Source organism: Martes martes, assembly GCF_963455335.1.
Source record: "Martes martes genome assembly, chromosome: 4".
Taxonomy (NCBI): Eukaryota; Metazoa; Chordata; class Mammalia; order Carnivora; family Mustelidae; genus Martes; species Martes martes.
In genome coordinates, this window is record NC_137891.1 from 185326492 (window position 1) to 185352367 (window position 25876).

Consider the following 25876-nt stretch of genomic DNA (forward strand, 5'->3'; position numbering starts at 1 on the left):
GTATTCCATTGTATATATATACACACCACATCTTCTTTATCCATTCATCTGTTGATGGACATCTAGGTTCTTTCCGTAGTTTGGCTACTGTGGACATTGCTGCTATAAACATTCGGGTGCACGTGCCCCTTCGGATCACTACATTTGTATCTTTAGGGTAAATACCCAGTAGTGACTGCTGGGTCATAGGATAGCTCTATTTTCTACTTTCTGAGGAACCTCCATGCTGTTTTCCAGAGCCGCTGCACCAGTTTGCATTCCCACCGACAGTGTAGAAGGGTTCCCCTTTCTCCGCATCCTCGCCAACATCTGTCGTTTCCTGACTTGTTAATTTTAGCCATTCTGACTGGTGTGAGGTGGTACCTCACTGTGTTTTCAATTTGTATTTCCCTGATGCCGAGTGATGTGGAGCACTTTTTCATGTGTCTGTTGGCCATCTGGATGTCTTCTTTGCAGAAATGTCTGTTCATGTCCTCTGCCCATTTCTTGATTGGATTATTTGTTCTTTGGGTGTTGAGTTTGCTAAGTTCTTTATAGACTTCGGATACTAGCCCTTTATCTGGTATGTCATTTATGAATATCTTCTCCCATTCTGTCAGTTGTCTTCTGGTTTTGTTGACTGTTTCCTTTGCTGTGCAAAAGCTTTGATCTTGATGAAGTCCCAGTAGTTCATTTTGCCCTTGCTCCCCTTGCCTTTGGCGATGTGTCTAGGAAGAAGTTGGCTGTGGCTGAGGTGGAAGAGGTTGCCGCCTGTGTTCTCCTCAAGGGTTTTGATGGATTCCTGCCTCACATTGAGGTCTTTCATCCATTTTGCGTCTATTTTTGTGTGTGGTGTAGGGAAATTTGCCAGTTTCATTGTTCTGCATGTGGCTGCCCAACAGACGCCAACTAAATAGGACAGACTATACGTTGGTGATACTGGGGAAGACATGAAGGACCATGAAGACCTTGATTTGGGTCCTGGAGTTTGGACAGAATTACAGTAGGACTAGGTAGAGGCAGAGCATCTCTGTTAGGGGCAACAGCATGGGGAATTTCATGGAACAGGGCATGACATGGTTTTGTAACTATGATTCAGGACCCAGTTCAGTAGATGTAAATATCACGCTGTAGAAGGGAATGTAAAGGGTAGCTTGTGGTTTTCCTTTACTTCTCTTGTGTGTGGATTGCAGTTTGTCGGTCTGTGACTCTGGTGGTTCTAGTTTTGGGGCAGCAAATTCTGGATGCTTGCCTTAAAATTATTTGGGTCTTGATTTGATAAGTTTCTTTTAAGGTGCTTTTTTGCATGCCTTTTTTTCCTGTTAGCATCTCCTAGACGGATGTGTGGATGCTTAGGTGAGAGACTAATAACTCAAGAAGAGAACTCACTCATGGGATTGTTGTATTTTCTGGTAAATAAAACTCAGAGGTAAATTTCTGTAAATGGAGTATCAGTCTCAGAAGCAATTCAGTACAGTAGTTGTTAATCTGTGTCATGTATCTTGTGTGTATATCTAAATCTGTATGGTAAGTTTAGCCTACTTTTAATGAAATCTCAATTAATGTTGACATTGTGATTTATTTGAAATATATAAGAAAATTGTCCAGTAATAAGTAACAAAAAATACGTGAAGCAGGAAATTTTAATCTTCAGTTTTGCTAACTAAAAAGAAATCCGTGAAAATTGAGCCATCTGTCTGTTCAGATTGATAACTGAACTTATTTTCCCAGCCTTTAGTTACATATAAGTCCTTTTTCTAAAAAGCTGATAATAAATATTTGAATGGGTTGAAATGTTATATGAATGTATACAGTAGTCTTACAAGAAAGACTTACAAGATGGGGATGCCTATAAAATACAAAAAACAATTGGTGTGGGAAATTCTGTAGCTTGGTGCTTCAACTGTGGAACAGTTGCTTTTAGAAAATTGAGAACTGCAGACTACAATTAACTGTCATTAATTTCCGTGAATAGAAATATGTTCCATTTACTGTACAATCAGGAGCCAGGCTTGAATGAGTTTAAATAGATGAAATCTAAATTATCCTGACAGTCCATTAAACACTAGCAGAAAACCTGTAAAGAAAATGGATTCACTATGATACCAGTTTATAATAAAATCATTTGCCAAATAAGAATTATAGCCCAGGCGTTGAGAATTCTCCTGTGTATTTCCAGTGAGCACTGCAAATTGGTTGAACCATTTGTTGTAAAGCCCAGTCTCCCAGCACATTGTTTTCTGAGTAGGAGCAAGCAGTGTTGCTTGAAATCTGCTCTGCGGGATGTGACACCAGAAGATCAGACCAGCGATTTGTTTGTTGTCAGCCATATGGGGAGAGTGGAAGCTTCACTCCATCCTGTCGCTGGTTATTTTTTTCCTACGATTACTGGGCAGAGCGTTCCTAGAAGTGTTTGAACTCTATTCGAGTTGGTTTCCTAAATATACATATTTAGCCGTGTTGCAGTTGTAATCATTGCGGTGAGGACCTTTTGTTTTTCATTAGCAATCAGTCAGCCTCAACTTAATAGGGATTTTATCGCAGAATTAATTTTTTAAAAAAGATTTTATTTATTTATTTATTTGACATAGAGAGACATAGTGAGAGAGGGAACACAAGCAGGGGGAGTGGGAGAGGAAGAAGCAGGCTTCCTGCTGAGCAGAGACCCTGATGTGGGGCTCGACCCCAGGACCCTGAGATCATAACCTGAGCCGAAGGCAGATGCTTAACAACTGACCCACCCAGGTGCCCCGAGAATTCATGTTTTAGATAGGACCCACTGATTTGGGGGTAGGGTTGTTACCCACCTTCCCAAGCACTAGAAAGGTAGGTACAGTGGGGCAGCAGGAGTGAGAGCGGGCTGGAAATTCCTCTCCCCCATGTCTCTAATGCCCTAACACCTTTTGCTTCCATAGGGCAGATGGCCACCACTGATTTGTAAAATAGATCCTCCCCTGCCACCTAGATTCTGGGTGTTCTCCTATGGCACAAAAGCTCCACACAGACAGTCCTTAGAAACTGTAGGAGAGATCCACATCACTTAACTGGAGTTTGGATGTTCAGCTGGCTTGGGTCTTTTTCGCAGTTGGGATTCAGTGTGGATCACAAGGAGGGCTTTTTAAGGAACATTTGCAGAAGGAAATGGTGGTGAGAGGGCTTCAGACACTCTTTGCTTGAGTAAGAGTGTCAACCCAGGGCCAGTACTTAGCTTATCCATGTAACTGTTGAGATTGCTGCTGCTGGCACGGCAGAGTTTTCAAGTCTGTGCAGCAGATGATTGATTTGAGACGTGGGGTGGGGTCTGGCCGCAGCAGTTACTCCAAAACACCAGCATCACTTCTTCAAGTTAGAAATGTGACTGTTTTGGATCAGTCTTTAAGCTTTTGATGTGCTAGAAGATTTTTTGACTTCTAGAGGAGAAAAGGGGAAGGTGGGAAATTGAAACAGCCTCCCAGCTGGTTTTTCTCATCATTTAATTTCCTGTTAGCATTGAGGTTTATCCTCAGATGAATGTTTGCTGGAAGTATACAACTTTCTGTCTTTAGATAAAAGCTTGCTTTGTAGTGCTAGGTGGTAATCTGTAGACATTGGAATATGTGGGATTTAATTTTCATGAAGTTTAAAGAGGAAGGGACCAAGGATGTGTTACCTCAGATCTTTTTCCCACTGGCTTTAGACTCGTTAAGGTGTAGCAGGTCAGTTTTGGTGACAGTTTTCAGGCCTAGAACACAGGATGAAGGTAAACACTGAGGATTTCACTTACTGAGGTGCAGTTTTCCCAGTTTTTGTTTCCTTTTCCCTTTTTAGTTCTCCGCGCGTTTCTAGATGATGTGGGTATATCCCATCCCTGCAAAAGAATCTAGTAGAAAACTAGAAGTAGACCATCTTGCAATTGAGTTAATCCTTAAAGAAGTATTTATTAGAAAATAGCATTTATGTTCACATTGATGTTGCACAACAGCGTTTTTAATAGGATCTCATATAAGTGCTTTTCTGTTTTTACATTTTTGTTCAGGTCAGTTGCTCCTTGTATAGTTCTTGAGTGTTTACTGTGGGATGTAGTGTCTTGTTATAGAGGTGAGGAATGGTGATGGATTTGACTGGTGCACAGATGGGGAGGCTGCTGGCGAGGTGAGAGGCTGCTCCGTTGGAGGCCATGCATTGCGCGTTGGGATTTCAGCGTTGTTTCTCACATGCGCGTGTAGCTCCGTACCTTTTTGCATGTTGGACGTTTGGAAACACCCTTATTAACTAGTGAGATACTTGTGGACTTTTGACCCTGTAATATTAGACCAGTCGGCTGATACCTCACGGAAAGGTTCGGTGTCCAGGGTGGAGGAATCCTGTGTAAGAGAAATGGAGCACGGAAGGACGGAGCAGTCCTGAGAGTCAGCCTTCTTGTCCACCACTGCGCCACACTGCATGTCTCTGGGAGGTGTGTTTGTTAGAAAGTCTGTCTGCGCATGCTTTTCCTCTTCTTTTCTTCTCTCTTTTTTTAAACAAGTAGAAGGTTTTCTATTGGAAATTATATTATGGTGGCACTGTCATGCCTTGCAAAGGGATGAGAGGGTATTTCAAAGATTAAGGGGGCAGATACGCATTAACAGGCGGGAGATTCTTTAAAGGACAGAGCTCAGCACAGGCTGAGCCTTGCTTGCACATTGTGACCGCAGCTTTAATGCTGGGCTCACAGCGCTGCTTGCTCAATTAGTTGGTGAGGTAGGTGTCCACTGTGCTCTGGGAGGAGGCTGTCAGGAAGGATGCTGACAGGTTCTTTGTGTTTCAGGATGACAAACTGCCTGATGCTTCAGGCTGTGGTTTTTACCCTTGAGAGGACCATGCTCTTGCTCTATTTACATAAGCCTGCTGATTTGCTGAGGATTGAAAAGCAGAGAGGGGCTTTCTTTGCCTTAAGAATCTGCCTTCATGTTTTGGCTGACTTCCTTCCCCAGCTTAGCAAATGCTCTCTGTTGTTTGCAGATGGCACAATAGATTCTTGGATGCAAAGCTATGTTGAGGTTGTGAGGAACAGCCAGAAACACCCCTGTTCAGTATCATTGCACGGATCATGGGTGCAGGATTTGAGGTTGCTTAATTGTGTGATCCGTTCCCTGGCAGAGGCTTGATGTTAGAGAACAGGTCTTAACCTAGACCCATGGTTTTATTTCCAGACACCCCTAGTAAAGAAAAAAAGGAGTTATCCTGTATTGTTTGAAATAATTGATATCGATGGTAATAGCCTCACTCATTTGTCTGGCATATTTCAGGTTTGCTGATTTTAAGATTAAAAAAATACGTGTATTTGCCCCGCAGCAGCCGTTTGTTCAATCTGGTAAATATGTATTTTCGTATGGGTAATTTTGAAAGTGTGCATCATGCACTTAATGGATTACTTCAGCTTTGCTCAGTTTTTTCAGAACTGTTGGCTTTGTTTAAAAAAAAAAAAGGGCTGGCTTGCTTTGCTTTTCCTTTCTTTCTAAGAAAAAAGGTGTCTGTAGTGCTTGTGTCGGCTATGGGAGACTTTCAGGTTGAGGATCATTGATCCAACTGACTGAAACCAATTTTCTAACCAGCCTCAGACGATCTATGCACTTATAAATTGCATGAAAATTCTTGGCAAATCATTTTGGCTTTAAAAGATTGCTGGGCGTATATTCCAACTGAAATTTTAACATTGCTCTTGACTTACGTTCTCCTCTTGCCCTTGCCAAATTAAATCACTTTAGTTTTGTGCTCACCATAAACATCTATATGAAATGGTTTTCTTAAATAGCTGCTTCTTTAATGAGACAAGAGGGAAATATTTCTTATGAGTATTTGGCCTTATTTAACCTTGATTTGAAAATCACTAGGAGTAATAATAAGTAGATTTTTTTCCCGTGAGACTTTAATTCCAGATTGTTGCTTAGGATGTACAATTGGATCACTCTAATTTTTATGGGAGGGTAATAAAGAAAAATTTGACTCTACAATAATTTTTCATGCTTTTATTTTTTAAAATGAATTTAAAAAGTCAGGTCAAAACAATGTATTTTTCGGGGCGCCTGGGTGGCTCAGTGGGTTAAAGCCTCTGCCTTCGGCTCAGCTCATGATCCCAGAGTCCTGGGATCGAGCCCCGAGTCTGGTTCTCTGCTCAGCAGGGAGCCTGCTTCCTCCTCTCTCTCTGTCTGCCTCTCTACCTACTTGTGATCTCTGTCTGTCAAATAAATAAATAAAACCTTTTTAAAAAAATGTATTTTTCCCCATTTCTTTGGCAAGTTAGACATGGTGAAAAATTTCAATTTATATTACCCCTGATCTTAGTGATTCTGTGTTTAAGGACTACTTACATAAAATAAACTTAAATTTTGTCACTTAATTATGAAGTGAGCTTATCTTTTTCTTTTTTCTTTTTGTTTTTGAGCTTATCTTTTTCATGTATGAGTTTCCAGATACTGATAGAGATCACTTGATACAGTGACCTGTTTTACAGATTATTATTAGTCTCTCACATATGAATTAGGATCAATAGTAGCTTTTTTTGTAGTAGCTTTTTATGTCAGTAGCTGACATAGTAGCTTTTCAAACAAAAAGAGGTGACTTTTTATCTGTTAATGAGGCATTAATAAGTAAATGTGGTAATTCCATCTGTCAGGTTTAGGGTTCTTTTTCACACCACCTTATTCCTCATGGCAGCATTTCTCTGGCCAGCAGGTAAGAGTCTGCCTCCAACACTGCCAAGAAGCTTTTAGGCACAAGGATACCAGAGATCGTCCTCCATGGCCCAGTATAGTCCTTTCCTCCCTCTCTGAGAGTGTTATATCCAGGTATATTTATAGATAATTACTTTCCTGATGTAACTTTGCAGTGAGAATCCTTTTCTGGAAAGTTTTTTTGTGTTCAAGTTACTAGATATTTTAAGCCTCAGACTTAGAAGGTTTATAGTTCTAATGATTCTAGGGATTATGAAAAGTATACTTAAAGCTTTTTTAAGGAAGGAGATGTTGCCATTTCTTTTCAGAGGAGCCATGAGACTTTACTGGCCCTGGAGCTAACTCATGATAAAGTAGGTGCTGGTGGAATGAAGGAATTAAGAGGGTTTGGCATGGACAGGGTGGTGGAATTTTGGATACTGTAGCCCAGTGGAGGTTGAGATGGGGCGCGGGACCAGACCATTGTGTGCTGCACATTTTGGTCCCATGGACTTTAAGGAAGTGGAAGTCATTAGTCGGGAAGTGACCCATTTGTGTTGAAGTCAGTGAGTGTATAGCCCGGTATGACAGTGTTATGAGATTTAGAAGAGAAAGCTCTCTGTAGGAGGTGATAGGAAGAAGAAGGCCTCTAGACTGTGATTTGTGTTCAGGTTGAGCGACACAGGTAAATAATTGATATCCAGAGATATGAAATACTGGTATTCTGTACATCAGGGATTGGGACACAGAAGTTAAGAATCTTGGGTTGTTCCAAAATTGTGCAGATTGGAACTGCAGTTTTTTATGTAGGGAATGTTTTTAGTTGAATACCAAATTAGGGATAAGAAGACAGGTATCTACCCAAGTAGGAAGAGTTCTCTTGTTCCTTGAGATGATTGGCATGTTAAATGGATGTTGCCTGAATGTTAAGCAGAGTTATTTAGCATCCTGGACCCTGGAACAAAATAGAAAGTTCAGTCAGCAGTTTATTCCCGAGCTACTGTTGTGCATGGATTCAGGGATCGAATCTTTGTTGTTGAGTCTCCATCTGAGTAGAGAAATCGGTTGGGACATTCTGGATGCCTAGATGATTGGCATTCATATTTCTTCTTTTTCTGACTTTGGGCTACAGAAATCCTGATGTCTTTCAGAAAGTTTCTTGGAAGGAAGTGTCCTTGGCGAGGGCTTTCTTCATGATCCACCTCTTAGTGGCTTAGCTAGTGCTTGTGGTGGTACTGGACTGTCCATGGGATGGATGGCTCCAAATTTCTGCTCCTTTTCTTTTTCTTGGCTCTGCGTGTTTAACATAAGGCAGTAGAGGAATCTGCTTGTATTCTTACGCATCTGAGTTATTCTAAGATTCATTTACCATGAAGGGTCATGAGGAGGGATAAAACAAATGGCATTTTGAATGTGGGTATTATGGTTATTATCCTTAGAAAATTTGATTGACTACAGATGCCTTTAGTTCTCAGTAAATAATACTTAGAGTATCCTATCTTAAGCTTTATGATGATCTTGGGTTGCCTCGTGGAGAGTGTTAAAGTCCCTTTAAAGCCACGGCTTCTGTTAAAATCATTGCTTCTTAAAAAAAAAAAAAAAAAAAGAGGTATCTCAACCTGCCCATTTTAAAGAGCAGCCCTTTAAGACTCCAGCTGTGGAGAATGTTAGACATAATTACCCAACCAATGCCATGTCAAATGTAATTTAGGAACGCGCTCTTAATCCTTTGAGGAAAGTGTGGTTTGGTTTACTGCATCCCTTCTCTGATTGGGTGCCTTGGTTTCCTCTATAATTAGAAAACATAAAGTGTTAAAGCTGAAATTTAATAGTAAATTATCCACAACTGGTTAGATTTCTTTCTTTTTCTTGGTTTAGGTGCAAAGGTCATCATAACAGTATGTTCAAGCCAGTCGTCTTTCTATCTTTCATGTATTTCCTCACAAATTGTTTACTGAAAACAAAGAAGCACTTGGCAAACCATGTCTCTTTGTGAAGACACGGTACTATCTCTCTGAATAAGACATTCAAGATTTTGTCTTGTGTAGCTGTGATCAAGTAATTCGCTTGGTTGGATTTTCTTCCTGAAAAAATGATTAATCCTGTTTCTTTCTCCCCCTTCTTCAGGCACCCTGGAAACAATAATTGAGGCTTTATCAGGTTCTTTAAATTAACAGAAAAGTGGTCGATAAGAACCCCAAGGGCTGTTTTCCTCTAGCTTAAACTTACTTGTAATTTACGATTCATCTTTGAAAAAATTTTTCTATAAAAGATACGTACTTTGCCATGTGTTTATTTATGCAGTGGCTTTATGGGCCCTGTCTTTGTTCCCTTAATGGTAAATATCATTGTTTTAAAATTTCTTTTTCTTTTAAAGACTGTGTGTATATCGAGAGTCGGAGGCCAAACACGCCGTATTTCATCTGTAGCATTCAAGACTTCAAACTGGTAAGCATTTTTTAATATGCTGTCGATTCTCCTCTGTGCCTTCTTTTTTTCCAGTTGCATTGGCTGTCTCTCTCAGTTGCTTCTTGCTGGTTGTGGACTTGATAACCAGGCCACTTCCGAGTGCTCACTGCCTGGCAGCTAGCTGCACCACACGTGTAAGGCAGTTACCTGTTTTATTCTTCTGGTTTTGTAACACTTCCAAAGCTTGTACTGTGAGCAATGTTCCCAAAGCTTTCATTTCTCTAGTAGTTGTTTTGACAATAATTTCAGAGATTTTCTTGAGTTTCTGAAGTAGTTTGTTTCTTCTCAGCCATCGTGAAGAGCCTGAAGTAAAGTAGATTTGGGAATTGGTGGTGAGTTGGAAAAAAAGAATATTAACGCGCCAGAGACTGGTTTTTGGTGGCAACTATCATTTCCTTAGTGATTTTTGTGAGTATGGAGTGTATCTTGGGGTCACCTGGTGATGGAGTTTGGGGAAAGAACTCTGGCTTGGGGATAGCACGGCTACTGTACTTTCTTATTACAAACCTGCCCCAAGTTTAGAGGTGTTGCTACTGCCCCTTAGGCAATCTCTGGGTTTTAGACTGGTGATTCCCACACTTAGGACTTTGGATCCCTGGATATCTGTAGAGATTTTACAAAGGTCTGCAAATAAACATTCTCAGTCTAAAATATGCCTCTCCTGTGTTTGTACAACTACTTTTCAAATATATTAATATGCTGGTGTGCTTTAAAAATTTCACTTAATATTTAATGACAGTACACAGTTAAGAATCAGCTTATTACATATTTTCCTCAAATAACTGCTGGGTGAAATACTATCAGAGTACTGCCATTTGGGGGATCTTTTGAAACATTAAAAAGGGATCTTTGTACTTGAAGGTTGTGAACTACTGTCTCCCTTCTTAGGTATAGAGAAATCCCAATTCTTTAGCTCCGTAGAGGTATGTATAAGTCTCTGTGAATGTTTTTTTCCAAAACCCTTTGTAACTTGACAATATCCGTATTCTCACATTCTGTATGTGATACTTCAGTCTAAAGAAAGGTAATGTAGTAGGGAGAGATCTTTAATTCTGCATCTCCTTTGTTTCTTTTGATCATTTTTAATGACCCCAAATACCCAATTAGTATATTCCGACTTAGCTAGTTCAAAAAAATTGCATGCCACTTATTTTTTCTTACTAAAGTTTTGTTGCATTAAGTAACACTTGCTTACTGTTTTAAAAGAGAGTCAAAAGTGCCATTTACTTCTAAGATTTATTTATTCTTGGCAGGCTGCTTTTAAGTTCTCTGCTTACTTTACAAGGAGGTCTTGCAGTGTAATTTTGTAAATCAAATGCTTTCTGTTCACATTTTATGTCAACATGAAGTTTTGCCATTTTTAGAGGTCTTTGCTATTTATTAAATATTTTTTTCCAAAGATATTTTTTTGGAGATGCTGCACTGACATCTGAAAATCTGGGCAGTGATCTTGCTTCCTGATGAATTTTCTTTTGCTTGTAGCAACTGCTACTTCTCTGTCCCTGCTTATCCTTTTTGTGTGTGATTTTTTTTTTTTTTTAAACCAAACATAATACCAGTGCACCATGGAAAAGATATAGTTGTGAAATAAAATTGCAAAGGTTTTTTTTTTTTTTTTTAACCTATTAGATTCAGACCCCTTTTTGTACATTTTTTACACATTAGCAGGTACCTTCATGTTTGAACAGCATCTCTTATGAAATGCTGATTACAATGTGATAGTTGCTGTTTGGGGCAGAGGTTCCTGCTGAGTTACAGTAATTGCTCAGGGTATTAACAGCAATAAAAGCTGAAGCTTATGTTGTCAGTATTGGTCTGGTACAACACATTAAAGCTGTCTGCAAACACAGTGTGGGGAGTGGGTGAGGTATGTAAGTTGCACACTGCTATGTCTCTTGTTTTCGTTGAGTTCTGTATTCAGCACATGCTTGTAGTTGTTGTGTAAGAATATTTACTGAAGAAAGAATGCAGTTATTGTCTGGATACCCACTTTCTTCTTTTCTTGATTGCATTTTTACTTACGAAAAGATAGCTTAATAGATGAGAATAATCATAGCTTTTTTTCCCTTCAGCTTACCCAGGCTATAAGGGGAAAAGATGAACAGAAGGAAATATGCTTAGTTTCTCTGCAAGATTTTAAAAAGAAGAAATTGGAGTTGGTTTTGCCCACAGCAGATACTACGCGTGGCAAGTGGAGCAGTGGAAAACAAAAACCCAATAGCTTTGAAATGTTGTTGACTGATTGTATATCTTATCTTTTTAAGCTTTTTTGGTTTGGGGTTGTAACTGAGAGCTGTGTTCCTTTGTTTACACCATGAATTAGAATGACCCCTTACCTTGCTGAGTTTTTGAACATATGGTATATTTGGGACTGTAAAAACTGGGCAAATGCCCTTATGGTACATATTAAGTAAGATTACAGTGTGAGACACGACGGAAGTTAAGGAATTGAGAAGCGGGCATTAAGGAAACATCTATGACCAGTAACCCAAACTAGCATAATGCCAATTTGTTGAACTGAGGACCCTGGGTAACATTTCAGGAACTAGTTCTGGGAGAGATAAGAAGGGTCTGGGGACCTGGGTTGTCTTCTAAGCTCTGCTACTATGTACGTCCCATAGAGTCGGAGTCCGTGATTTGGAATATAGTTGTCTGTGTGTGCAGGATTATACTAAACCTGGCAAACTGTTACACAGTGTCCCTTTTTGCTTTCAAAGTTATCCTTGTGGATGATAGTTTATTTGGTCATCTTGCCTATGGGAATGGGATCCACGGCTTCTGCTTTGTTAGCATTTAACCATCGAAATATGTAAGGCCACGGTCACTGTACATGGGTAGATGTGTTTAGAGCCCGCACTTTCATAGGCATAGGCGGAAGCTGTGGTGGAGCAAAGTGACTGAGCTTCTGGCAGAGTAGAGGCTGCTTTTGAAAGTAGCATTTTCACAGGAAGCAAATTATGTGTTCTGTTAGGAAGCTTTCATCCTTTTAGGGAGTGTTAATTTCATCAGGCTTGTTTACAGACTAGGAGACCAAACTGGATTTGTTTGACTACAATGACAGAAGTATCTATGGCACAGGTAGTCAAAGCAGGGGCTCAAGAGACAGGAGAAGTGAGGTGGGATTATGGATAGTGTATGCTTAGGAGTAGGAGTAAGGAGGGATCGTCAATTAAATAAGGCAGCTTTGTACCTTAGGCTTCTGAACTAAATAATAAAACAGCCGGCAAAATCTTTATCTTTTTGAAAGAGTAGTAATATGGAATGGCCATCTATGATCTTTGTGGCGTTTCTTGAAAAGATAATTGAGAGACTGAAGCAGTTAGCTGAGGGGGGAAAGCCGGAAGGATGAATCAAGAATCGCCTCAATGCAGAGAGGGTTGGCAAGCATAAACAGGTCACAGGCAAGCTGACGTTACAGGGCAGGAAGCCAGGAAGAGCAGAGGATCAGAGCATCTGTGCAGAGAGCAGTAGATGGCCAGCAGGAACGAGGGCGTGCCTTCCCCCTGAGCTCTCGTGAGGCCTGCTGTGCTAATGCTTCTTCCCTTGGGATTCTTGGATTATCCTTGTTTCTGCTCAGTAAAGGCCTCTCTTCTTGGGCCAGCTTGAGTGGATCTCCATTGATTAACTGAAAGGGGCTCGGATAACGTCTTCAACCCTTTCCTCTGCTGCATTCCCTCAGCTTTCCTAGGTCAGGGTGTGGTGTGACTTAATTTGCTTTCGGAGTCCTTTTCCTGAGTGAGTCAGAATCACCGTATCACCAAGATGTAATATATTCCTCTGTGCAGTGAGGAAGGTTTTCGGTGGTAATCAATGTCGTCTTCTGTTTTTTGTTTTTGTTTTTTTTAAATATTTTATTTATTTATTTGACACAGAGAGAGGCAGGCAAAGCGAGAGGGGGAAGCAGGCTCCCCGCTGAGCAGAGCTGCCCGATGTGGGGCTTGATCCCAGGACCCTGAGACCATGACCTGAGCCAAGGCAGAGGCTTAACCCACTGAGCCACCCAGGCACCCCTAATCAATGTCTTCTGTAAGCATTTAACAAAAGCCTACTCTGTGTGCTTTGTTGGGTGCAGCACCTTGAAAGAAACTGAAGTCTGCAGGGTAAAGTTCCTTCCCTCAGTGACTTTAGTTTCTAATGGGACAGACATCTATGGCATTACTGGATGTCCGTCCATTCTCTTTGGAGAACACGCTGAGTAGGATCAATGTGAAGGAAGCCATTCACCTTTTGTCCCAAAAGAAAGATTTCTTTCTTGCTTTTACTGTAAAAAATAGTAAAATTCCATTTTTATAGAAATCTAGGCCTTCAGCATATAATGGAGTGAATTTGCTCTCTAGAAATAATCGTAAAGTCTGAAAATGCTTTTTGCAAGATTGTTTAGTGATTTTCATGCAGTAGAACACCGAGGAGTACCTTGTTTGGCTCTAGTAGTAGTACTTCATATCTAATTCTTCAGTCACAGTTGAGTAATTGAAGCCCTTCCTTTTGATATTCTACATGGGCATTCTTTGTGGATTCCCAGTGAGTTCCTATCATTCATACAATAGAAAAAAAATAAGATTTTGGTTTCCTAGAGTTACATAGTTATTGATTCTTTAACTGTTGTATGAAATGAATTTCTAGGTAGGGTATGTAATTATTACAAATACTATTTTGAGCAAATGCCATTCATTTTGGCTCCAGTTTGGTTTATTAAAAGTGGAAAAGTTGTTAAAATTAAACCTGATTTTAGAGATTCCCTGAAGTTGGGGATATATCATTAGGGATATTATGGTATTTTTAGTTGACTGTTCAGGGCTCAGTGAGTTGTTAGGACTCTGCATGGATGACTGTGCTTTTATATCATTTATGTCCCTGACAGCATACATTGTAAGTGTTGGTTGTGAATGTGGGGTAGCTGAGACTGCATAGTACCACTAGTTACCTTGACAAAGGCACATCTCCAGTACTGCTGTGAACATGGGGGCCACGTTATTCAAGATTGAACACCATCTCCCTCTTGGTTTCATTGCCAAATGTGAGCAGCCAAGGGAGGAATTTTTGGAATTTCGGATTCCCGGTCTGCATCTATAACCCTACCCCAAAAGTCGATTGCCACAGTACAACAGAGAGGGGCTGCAGAGAAATTAGCTCCCATGCAGCTTCCGTGCGCCACTGACGTTGTCCCCTCTCCACCAAATCAAGTTTCTCTGAAGTAGATTAAAAGCAAGAAGGTGCTTTTCCATCTTTAAAATGAAAACTTACTGAGGATAAGTAATTTTATCTTCCCATTTTTGGTTAGAGACCTTTATATAGATAACGCTGGGGAATATGGGATAGTTTGTTAATATGCACTGTGTACACACTTCTGTGTGTACACACGAGTTAATTATCACTCATGTATCACATGCCACAATTATTTAATCCCATCTTGGCTGCAGTGACCATTCAGCACAGAATATATGTTGTATAGACATTTAGGAAGTGGGCATTCATTTTAGGTAAATCTTGTATTAACTTTCCTGGGGGTGGGACAGGAGGTCTACATTAGTGTGAGTATGGCTATTTCAGAATTTGAGGTGTTACTCGGGGACTGAGAGGAGAGATGGTAGGGTGTAGAGTGCATGTTTTGGGAGCTTGACTTTGACATCACCTGGTCTGTTCTTGAGTTGCTTTCTTTTATGACCTTGGGCAAGATGCTTAACTCTCTTAACCTTATTTTATTTACAGATGAGGCTAGGGTATAAATAAACCTACCTTGCAGGTAGGAGGTTTTTAGATGAAAAAATCAAGCCTACAAAGTGGATGATAGTGCCTGGGCCATGGAATGACATGGTAGCAATGTTGATGTTTCATTGGTGCTCTGGATCTAAGTTTTTGTAGGGGCAGACACTATGCCTGTGTTACTCATTGATGTATACTGTGTGCTTTTAGCTCATTGCCTGGCCCATATAACATCCACAATAAATGTTTATTACATTTAAGTGGAAAAAATTCACTGCATGAAGTTTTAGAAAAACTTTAGTAGTAATTTGATACGATGCATTAACTACAAATTAACCTTCTGTTTATTAAGCAAACCAAAAAGACCTGTTTCTTTACCTTTAATTTACAATACGTAGTATTTTGGTAGCCTGCAGTGTGTAGTATTTTATATATTTAAATAATTTATTCTTAAAATATGTTTAAACTCAATTTCTTATTTTCTTAAGGAAATTTACACGAGTAATGCCAAAGTCATAATATTTTTCAGGCATCATAATCTATTTGAATTTTTGATATTACTGACTTTTAGCAAAGACAAATGAGGGCTTAGTCTATAGATAAACATTCTGAGAAGGCCAGTGGATAGGAAAAATGCCTTATGCTGTGATGGTTCATTTTTGTATAAGAAGTGGCTGTTTTTCTCTTCTTGATAGTCCCTCAAGTTAGGCCTGCAGAACTGAACATTTTTCTCCATACTTCTTTTTCTCCTTCTAGTTCATTTCCTGGGAAAAGGTCAGTACCACCCACACATACAGCTTTTGTGACTTGGAGGGTAGTGTTGGATAATGAAGTGAGACCCATGAAATTAATTATCAACTGTTTTTAGTTTGTAGAGTGAAGAATTAAATATTACTTAGAGACATAGTGGGAGGTACAGTTGAAATAATTCTTTCAGGGCGCCTGGGTGGCTCAGTGGGTTAAGCCTCTGCCTTCAGCTCAGGTCATGATCTCCCGGTCCTGGGATCGAGCCCTGCATCAAGCTCTCTGCTCAGCGGGGAGCCTGCTTCCCCTCCCCCTCTGCCTGCCTCTCTGACTACTTGTGATCTCTCTCTCTGTCAAATAAATAAATAAAATCTTAAAAAAAAAAAAAAAAGAATTCTTTCAGAGGAGTTGTTCCTGTCCGCTAGTTTAGCTGTTCTCACGTGTTAGGAGTGAGTACGTCACTGTGGCAACACTCTTCTTACATGGTGATTTCTAAGTCAAGAAAAGGTACACATTCTTGATTTGGTCCTTCTGAAGGCCACACCTTTTTTCTCCTTTTGTTTAAAGTAAAGGCCATAGTTGCTTAGTTGCTATCCAGAAGCATTATAATAAACTATAATGGGGTATTGGACTTACTTCCCCCAATTTGTTTGGAGTAAGCCACAAATAATAAATATATGTGGTGAGACCAAATGTCCTTTTCACATGTAAATGTGAAGCTTAAAATTTTATTTAATCCTTTAAGAAGCAAGAGGGGGGATGAAATCCTTGGCCCCAAGTTTAATGGACAAAATGTTGTCAGATATTTCTCCTGCCAGTTACGGGGCAATCATGTTGAAAGTTACTTTGAATCACCATCACCTTTTTGCAGGATGTGAATGCCAACGTATGAATGGAGGGGATGATATTCACGTAAGTGAAAATCACAGTGAGGCTTTGGGAATAAATAATCTCATAGCATCTTATTGGCCCCATTTTCTCAGCTTCTCAGCAGGCTGTTTTCACTCATGACCAACAGTCATAGGCCACATGGGATTTAAAGTTTTAATGGTTCATAATTATTATAAAGTTGGGTAATTCATTTTCTCCTGGTTTATTTGGATTTTAGAACTAAGAAAAGAGTTTTAATTTTACTCTTCTATAAAATATGTATCTAAAAATGTTTAATAAACCTGTTCTATGTGAAATGTTTTCAATGTGGAAAACTTTAGGCATTCTCATCTTTTCTTAAAAAGGAGCCTAAGAAAGTTGGAGACAATTTGATATTGCAGAGAGCTGCTGGGCAAGAATATTGGCCAAGTCTTAGTGTTCAAACATGATTCCTTAGAACTGGACAAGGAAAACCCATTAGAAGAACTGAAGAAAATCAGGGAAACAGATACTGTCCATGTTTTCTGATTCCTAAATAAGAACAGTGATATGCTTTAAAATGTATTTCTTAATATTTAAAATGTTTTAATAATTATTTGAACTTTTGCATATTTAAAATAATGCCAAGGTGCTTTGAAATGCCTTACTAGGTGTTGACTTGAATTTGAATGAATAAGGATTTGCATGATCTGATTGATTAATGAATTCTAGTGCAAACAATTAACCAGCAATTCATTTTTATTGGATGATTATGGTAAAAAGTATTGAGTATATTGTACATTCTGGTACACAGTTGAACCTTTGATTTGTCTGCAGAGCTGGTATGGGGAGGAGGGGAGGTGTGGTGGGGAAGGTTGTGTTGCAAACAATATTGGTGTCATCATGTGAGGCAGTGGGAGTCAGAGACTGACCGCACAGGAAGTGTCCTGTGTGGTGCCCAGCATACTCTAGAGCGTGATCTGTACCAAAAGGAAAGAAAACCATCATGATGAACACATTCCCAGTATTGGCTTATTTTCTTGGGATTCATGTTCTTGTTTATTTTAAAGGAGACATGGAAAAACAGGTCATTAATGGAGGATATGAAAATCTTGGATCACAGGAGGTTGTTAGGGATTCTAAAGAACTGAATGTAATAAGGCTCCCTAAAAATGGTTTAATATTAAAAAGTTTATCTGTCATTTTTAAACACCTTTTAGAGCAGAGATTCTTATATAAGTATCTGATTTTATGGAGTTTTTAGTTCATTTAAAACCACACAAAATTGGATTGGTTAGTTTTTTGGAAGTGTTATGTACTCTCTAGAATATTTGAAAGGGAACACACTCAAACTGTTATTTGAGGTATCTTTTTTTGATGCTCACAAGGACGGTGCTGACTTTCAGGAGTTGCTCTATAATTGGCTGCTGCTTTTAAATGTCTTCAAAGTTTAAAAGAAAAATAAAATAGATGTGTGATACATACCAGAACTGGTTTTGCCTCTAAAAGAAATAATGCCTTTCTTGAGCTTTACGTTTTGTTCAGGTGGGCGTTTGTGAGAAAATTAAAGCTCATTTGAATGGTGTCTTTTTTTCCCTCTGGTATTAAACCTTTGTCTTTTACTTTTAGCTTTATAAAATTAAACCAGGGCTTTGAGAAAACGTAAGGTCTTTCTTTGACCCGCTAATGTCTTGAATATTTTCTTATTAAGTATCTGTCTTATGCCCCTAGCATCTCACGTTGGAAACTCTTCTGAAAGCTCAGTTTGTCCACTTGTGGTTCATTTTATAGTTGTGTTTATCTGACACCGTTGCTTTTTTGTTTTTAATCTAAGCAAAGCATGCCATTGTCACTGTGCTTCGGCACTGTGTCGCATCTTAACTTGGTTATTTTGGGGGCACACACCATACTGCTTTTCAACAGGACCCAGATTCCACTGTGGAGCCAGAAGGGTCATAGGTTTGTTCTTACTGAAACAAGGAAACAGCTCCAATTGACGCAGAAAGGCTAACTTCAGCAGTAGAATAAATTCTCTGAGAGGCCATCTGCTAAAGGGTGGTGCAGATTCCTGCTTGTGTGCTGCGTGCCCCTAGTAACCAGGGCCGGAGGGGACGTTGGGCATGCTAACTGAAAGCTCTTTTCTTTTTTAGGTCCACAACTCCCAGGCCTGCTGCAGATCTCCAACTCCTGCTTTGTGTGACCCCCCAGCATGCTCTCTGCCGGTGGCATCACAGCCACCACAACATCTTTCTGAAGCCGGGAGAGGGCCTGTAGGGGTAAGGAGAATCCCGTTTTTAAAAGCTATCAATATTTTATATCCCATAGGGTATAAAATAGGAATATTACCTCCCTCCCCAGAGCCCCTTTAAAAATGTGCTGTATTGTATGTGTTTTTAAAGGAGTAACAAGTACATGCACAGAGGAAGCAAAATACGGGACTTGCCTTACCCCTCTAGGACAGTTCCAGAAGTCAGCGGGGTTTGGTGGTGTAGGGTATTTGGGTGCCAGCAGAGAGCATGCTGGGCCGCTGCAAGGAGCAGGAGCTGGCAATCAGCAGCGAGTATGGATGTTGGCAACTGAAAGGGGAAAAAAGGGGGTAAGTTTGAGTCCAAATGTGGAACACGCACTTCCCCAGCATCGTTGGGACTCAGGGCCCACGAATCTAAACTATTTTGGATGCTGTCCTCTCAGGTGATATTTTATAGAATATTGCTGAGGAGTAGTGAGGCTTTTCTGCAATGCCAGATACAGAATTAAACACTTCCAAAGTCTCGAGTTAGGGCGTAGATCTGGTGCTCTCAGCTGTGCCCTGGTAACGTCTCTGGTACCTGGTGGTAATGACGTGTGTGAGACGCCACAGGAGAAAGTGTCCGTGTTGCTCTGTCCCCAGAACACAGGGCCTGGCGTTAGTGATCGGTGGGTTATTTGTGTGGGATGTATCTCTCCTTTTATGAAAGTTGTATATACACCTGTCTTCCTTTTTTTCCCTCTTTGTAAGGATTTAATGATAACATTTCCTGAAAGACAGGTGTTTATTGTTCTGATAGACTGCTGTTAATTGTGAAAGAAGGGTGAGGACCTGTCTTTCTCTTTTGTATGTAACCTGACTGTGGGGTTCAAATCCATACTCAATTACAAAATAACACCAGGGAGTAGCCCTCGCGTATGCATGTGCATAATACAGGATACTGGTACTATATAATGAGTTGTTCAGTTGCAGTGTAGCAAAATAATATCTTAAACTAGGAGAAGAGAGTGCCGCAAATGGGCTTTTGCACTTGGGAAAGTTTTGGGAGGGTAGGCAGGTTTTGAGGAGCTGGGTTTGGTTTTGATACCTCAGTAACATGTGGACAGGCAGACTGGAGGAGCCTTCCAGGTGTACGAGTCAGCTTGTCGCTGTAAGCCACATAGGCAGTGGGCCCGGTGAAGCTGGGAATTGAGAGAAGATGACCACAGGACGTCTATGAAGAGCACAGGTTAGTGAGTTGTGGGAGCATGGGAGCAAAGGTGGGATATAATGTGGGGCCAGATCATAGAGCATTGTAAAGGTGAGAACAGGGAAGATTTTATGTGATAGGCAGAAGAGAAGCCTTTGTAGGCTTTTTTATTCCAGGCAAGCTGATTTGCAAAGGCCTGCTTATGAAGATGGATTGGGTAGCATGGTGGAGCCAGGGCGGACTGCGGGAGCTCCGGTTAGGTGGTGAGGGCTGTCACGCACGCGTAAAGTGAAGAGGACCAGGGCAATGGAGGTGTCGGATGTTAGTAATCGTAAACGAAGCTAGGATATTCATCACAACAGTAATTTCAGGTTCGAATAGTTTCTGGTGTAATTTATCAAGAATGAGACCAGAAAAAATGTTCGCACTGTGGAATCCTTGGAATTCTTGATATAATAACCATTCACAATGGAAGATAAGACCCAATGTAGTGGATAAAAGTCTAATTTTAATCTCTGGAGAGATGCACTGACATCATAAGGGACAAATTAGCAGAGTCCCAGCTTGACCACCTACTTAAAAAACTTCAGCCTTTACCAGTTGTCTTCTTGGTTCCATATGTATCTAAGAAATGATTTTATCTTTCAGGCTGATATTTTCTCACTTTATCCTCCATTTAGCATGGGTGTCATTGTTAGACTGTCATTTACCACAGTATTCACTAATCAGGATTTGTTGAATGGACTTAAAATTCTGTTCATAATAACAATGATTTTTAGTAAACTTTTTGTATTAGTGTTAGTGATGACCAGTATTTGTTTGTTTATGTATTTATTTATAGCAGTAAAAAGTATTATATTCAGTGGGGTAAGTAAATTCATGATTGGTGGCATATTTAGGTACCATCATATGTAGGTTTAAGAAGATTCTATAATAGAATAATAAATCTTTGAGTCAAGATGATGCTACATAAACCAAACTGTATTGATTGTTCTTTAACAACGCTTCTTGCTGCCAAAGTCATTTGAGCTGGATCTGAGTCAGATCCAGTTGGCAAAGCTACCCCCCATGTGTGGAGCTCTCATAAATTCTGCAGGCACACAGATCTAATACAGTGCAATGAGAGAGCTGCTGGGAGAAAAAAAAATTGATTACAGGGTTGCAGACAATATCATTAACAGTTCTTGCCATGATACACCAGATGTCTTCCCTAATAGACTATTTTTGTTAATTTAGTTTTTATAGGGTAGTGCTAACTGCATCATAATTTAACTTTCTTTGTATATTCAGGTATATGTGATCTGTGTTTCTACACTGATGATGATATCAACTTAGATTTAATCTTATAAATTTTTAACTTACCTGTTCATATTTAAAGTATTTGTGCTGGAAAGGCCACCTTTTTACTTACGGAGAATCTATTAGCTTGTTTTTTTGTTTTGTTTTGTTTTGTTTTTTTAAAGCAAAAAGTGCTGTGTTTGCTGGCAATTCAGGGATAGTGAGGGAGGTGGGAAGGCAGAGAAAACATTTCCCAGAGCCTCCCTAGACTGCGCAAAGATGATCCCCTCTGGGCACCCCCACCCCCACCCCAGTAGTGGATGGTTTCAGTGGCAAGGACAGATTCTAGCCAGAGTAGAAAAGTACAGGTATTTAAGCTCTTTTTTTTTTTTTTAATTTATTTATTTGATAGACAGAGATCACAATTAGACAGAGAGGCAGGCAGAGAGAGGAAGGGAAGCAGGCTCCCTGCCGAGCAGAGAGCCTGATGCGGGGGCTCGATCCCAGGACCCTGGGATCATGACCTGAGCCGAAGGCAGAGGCTTTAACCCACTGAGCCACCCAGGCACCCCGAAAAGTACAGCTATTTAAAGGAGACTTAAAAATGCTTGCTTATTTTCTTTGTCATGGGTGCAGCTCTGCAGGCTGGAATTCTTGTTGGCGGCACCTGACTCCTTCCTCACTAGGAGATGAAGGGTTTGACTAATTTGTTTAGTATTTTTTTAAAAGATTTTTATTTATTTATTTGACAGAGATCACAAGTAGGCAGAGAGGCAGGCAGAGAGAGAGGAGGAAGCAGGCTCCCCGTTGAGCAGAGGGCCCCGTGTGGGGCTCCATCCCAGGACCCTAAGATAATGACCTGAGCCAAAGGCAGAGGCTTAACCCACTGAGCCACCCAGGCACCCCAATTTGTTTAGTATTTTTGTTTTGTAGTTGCATGTTTTTTGCATGTTTAAGATCTCTGTTGAGTGACTAACACAAATAAATAAAACAGGACTGTAACAGTGGAACAAACTTTTATTTCTGTCATTTTTTTTGAACTACTGGATTTGTTTTTGGTGCATTCTTTAGAGTGCATGTTTCACTCATGATGTGTTCCTTTGTAACAGGGGACATGTTAATTAACGTTTTTAACACTTAGTTTTCTCACTTATAAAATGGGCACAGCACTACTGTCTACCCCAAGGGTTGTTGCAAAGCATAATGAAATAATTCATTGAATTTCTTAGCATGGTATTAAGCATATAATAAGCATTCATTAAGTGTTATCTGTTGTCTTACAGTTTTTCATTGTACCAACTCATGTTTTAAATAATTTATTAGTATTCTAGACATTCTTATTCTGAGGTCCATAGGGCCCGGAGGACTGAGTTTAACAGGGTCTGTGAACTTCTTGAATTTCTTGCAGAGTCTTATATGTATGTGAATTTTTCTGGAGTATTTGTTTAAACCACGGGTGCTAATCAGTAGATTCCTAAAAATGTTGAAAAAAAATTCTAAATTAAGATTAGAAACTGGCTCTATAAAGTCTCTGCAGTGTGTCATTTAAAACCTCAAATCAGCTAGCTGTTTGTTAAGGAAGTAAACTAACATGGAGCATTTACTTTGTGTCCAGGCACTGTGCTACTCTTTTCACATAGTTTAATTTGTGATATTTATTTCATTTTGCAGATGAGAAAATTTGGGGTTTATAATTATATAAAATCTTGCCTTGAGTGAATGTCAGGACTGAGGTTTAACTCGGGACCTCACCTTGGCCCTTGTGTAGTCTCTGTGGCTCTCATGGCTGACTTCTTTCTGTACTTCCTGGATGGTCCCTGCAGTGAGGCCCACCTTTGCCTTCACTTTACTTAAAGACCTCCTGAGCTGGCATGCTGATCACTTGCTTGGTGGAGCAGACGGCTTCTGCCACTGAGAGTGTCCCAGGCTGGCCCTCACCCTGACTGAATGGACAGTGGTGGTAACGGCATGGTGTGAGAACCCTTAGTATCAGTTCATTTTGTTTTCGCGTTAGCGCTCGTGATCATCTTTTTAGTGTCCTTTTGTTTAAAAACGCATGATTAACCAACAGCTGCTCTTTGGGTTTCTTTTTTATTTATCTTAATGACATCTACATACATTTGAAAAATAATTCCTGTAGTCTGTTGTGTTTGTTAATCTGTGTGTGTGTTTCAGGTAAAACTTCATACATGTAAGAAATTGGGCTTCGCATTTCCCTTGGAGTAAATCCGCTCCACGGAAGTGCCCAAGCCTGCTCCACTAACACAGAGCAGGGAGGGAGGGCCCGGTGGCTTTCCCCAGATCCCTGCTTTGGGAGGGGCTGCTTAGGCCAGAATCTGGGTCTCCTGTGTCTCTGGTCAGTGAGTGCTCTTTTCACTGCTCCTTGCTACCTTCCTCAACTCTTAAAGGATGTCTTGTAGCCAGCCTATGCCATACATCATTTACTTCTTTAAAAGCTAAGAATGCTTTGCTTAATATCTACTTTAAACTTCTGTGACTGTAACTCATACCAATGTTAAGATAGTATTTCTTGCCTGTGGAAGGCACTTATCATTTTCAGGAATCATTTCTAACACTGATATTTTTCATACTTGGGGCTTCTGTACTATCTAATAATTAAAAGGAAACATTTATTATAAAATGCCATTTTAAATGCTGATTATGTTTCTTTTGTAGTTCTGTATAGAGAACTCTAATCTGGTAGCTTGTGTCGATATGCAGGGGTTTCTGAGGATATCCTGCTTCTTCAGTATTTCCTTGGCTCCCACAGTTGACATTAAGAATGCCAAAAATAGGGCACCTGCGTGGCTCAGTCCATTGATTGTCTGCCTTCGGCTCAGATCGTGATCCCACCTTGGGTTCCTTGCTCGGTGGGGAGCCTGTTTCTCCCTCTCTCTCTGTCCCCCAGCTTATGCTCTCTCTCTCAAATAAATAAATAAAATCTTAAAAAAAAAGAATACCAAAAATAACCATTGTCTTTTATATTTGATTGTAGTGAAAGGTGTTAAAACAACGGAGTTTTTAGAAAAATTGCTAATACAAATGCTGGGATTAATCCAACTACCCTAAATGAAAGGTGATTAATAGCTGTTGAATTTTAATGTAACAGGTTTGAAAAAAATCTTAAAATACCCAACCGACCAGTATTAGTAATAGAGAGCATTATGCCCTGCTTCCAGAGAAATTCCTTCACTTGGATCGGTTGTTTTCATATCCTGTTCTCCCATAAAGGCTAACTTCAGCTAATTTGTTCTTAAGGGCTGTCATGTTCATCTGCTCTTTTTTTTTTTTTTTTTTAAACAAAAGGGGCATCAGGCCACATTTAGAGAACATATATTTGAATAACCTTATTGTTTTATAAAACTGCGTACTATTTAAGCAGTCTTTTTGTAATCATAGGTCTATATGAGGGGTAGGGATTCCTTGTAGGTTTCACTGAACTGCTTTTCTTTCAGTGATGCTACTACATCACCCTTTATTACTTACAGATACTGTTGATCTTTTAACCTTGCTTTCCTGAAGCTGTTTTGTTTGTTAGAAAAATATCTAAGCAAATACGTGGAGTTCTCAGGCTTTATAAGTTCTCCAGAATTAATTTGACTAATATAAATTGCCAAAGAAATATCAGCACGTGGAAGTAGAACTTGCAGTTTTGTTTAGCTTAACTTTTTTTAGTGCTACCTCTCATTTTAGGATATCGGATAGTACTTTTGTTGACAGCGGCTCTGGTAAATATCAAGGTCTTCAATAGAGTACCAGATTTTTCTTAGGGACTGGAGTGAAGTTTTAGTAGTAACCTAAGGTTAATCAGTCTCTTTCAGGGTTTGTAGAAATTATTACACTAAGTTATTATGACTCCTGCCTGGAAGTGAGCATATTCTGGTTTTGTCTTTGATTTCATGTTATGTCATTAGATTGAATATCAGGTACTTGTTCGTTCTTTTTTTTTTTTTTTTAATGGGCTTTAGTCTTTTTTTTTTTTTTTCTTCTTTTTTTTAAGGTTTTATGTATTTGAGAGGGAGAGAGAGCAAGAGAGTACAAGCGGTGGAGAGGGAGAAGCAGGGAACCTGAAGTGGGGCTCGATCCCAGAACCCTGGGGTCATGACCTGAGCCAAAGGCAGACGCTTAACCCACTGAGCCACGCAGGTGCCCAGTAGGCTTTAGTCTTAAGAATAGTTTTAGGTTCACCACAAAATTGAGCAGAAAGTGGAGAGATTTCCCACATCTCCTACATCTCCATGTGTTTTCATGGCTCAAAGTTTATTTCTTTTTCATGCTGAATAGTATTTCATTGTTTGAATGTACTACAGTTTATCCATTAGCCTACTGAAAGAGACCTCTTCATTCTTCCGAGTTTTAGCAATTATGAATAAAGCTGCTCTAACATCCATGTGCAGGTTTTTGTGTGGATATAAGTTTTTAATTCCTTTGGCTAAGTATCAAGGAGCGTGACTACTGGATTGTATGGTAAGAGTATGTTTAGTTTTTAAAGGAGCAACTAGACTGTTTGCCAGAGTAGCAGTATCATGTTGCGTTCCCAACAGTGGTCAAGAGTTCCTTTTGCTCCACATCCTTGCGAACATTTGGTGGTGGTAGTGTTCTGGATTGTGGCCATTCTGATAGGTCTGTAGTGGTATCTAATTGCTGTTTTGACTTGCATTTCTCTATGACATTGATGTGAAGTTTTCCTCCCCACACCCCAATTCTATCTGTATATCTTCTTTGGTGAGGTGTCTTTTAAGGTTT

The 25876-nt window shown here is 39.9% G+C and overlaps 1 protein-coding gene across 1 annotated transcript in view; it reads left to right on the forward strand.

Annotated features, from left to right (window-relative positions):
• Positions 1 to 25876, forward strand: part of RERE (arginine-glutamic acid dipeptide repeats) — a 308722-nt gene that overhangs the window by 75396 nt on the left and 207450 nt on the right. Inside the window, exons 3-4 of the mRNA XM_080801487.1 lie at positions 9028 to 9098; positions 18566 to 18691. Coding sequence (XP_080657613.1) covers positions 9028 to 9098; positions 18566 to 18691 — 197 coding nt within the window. The remainder of the gene's footprint in view (positions 1 to 9027; positions 9099 to 18565; positions 18692 to 25876) is intronic.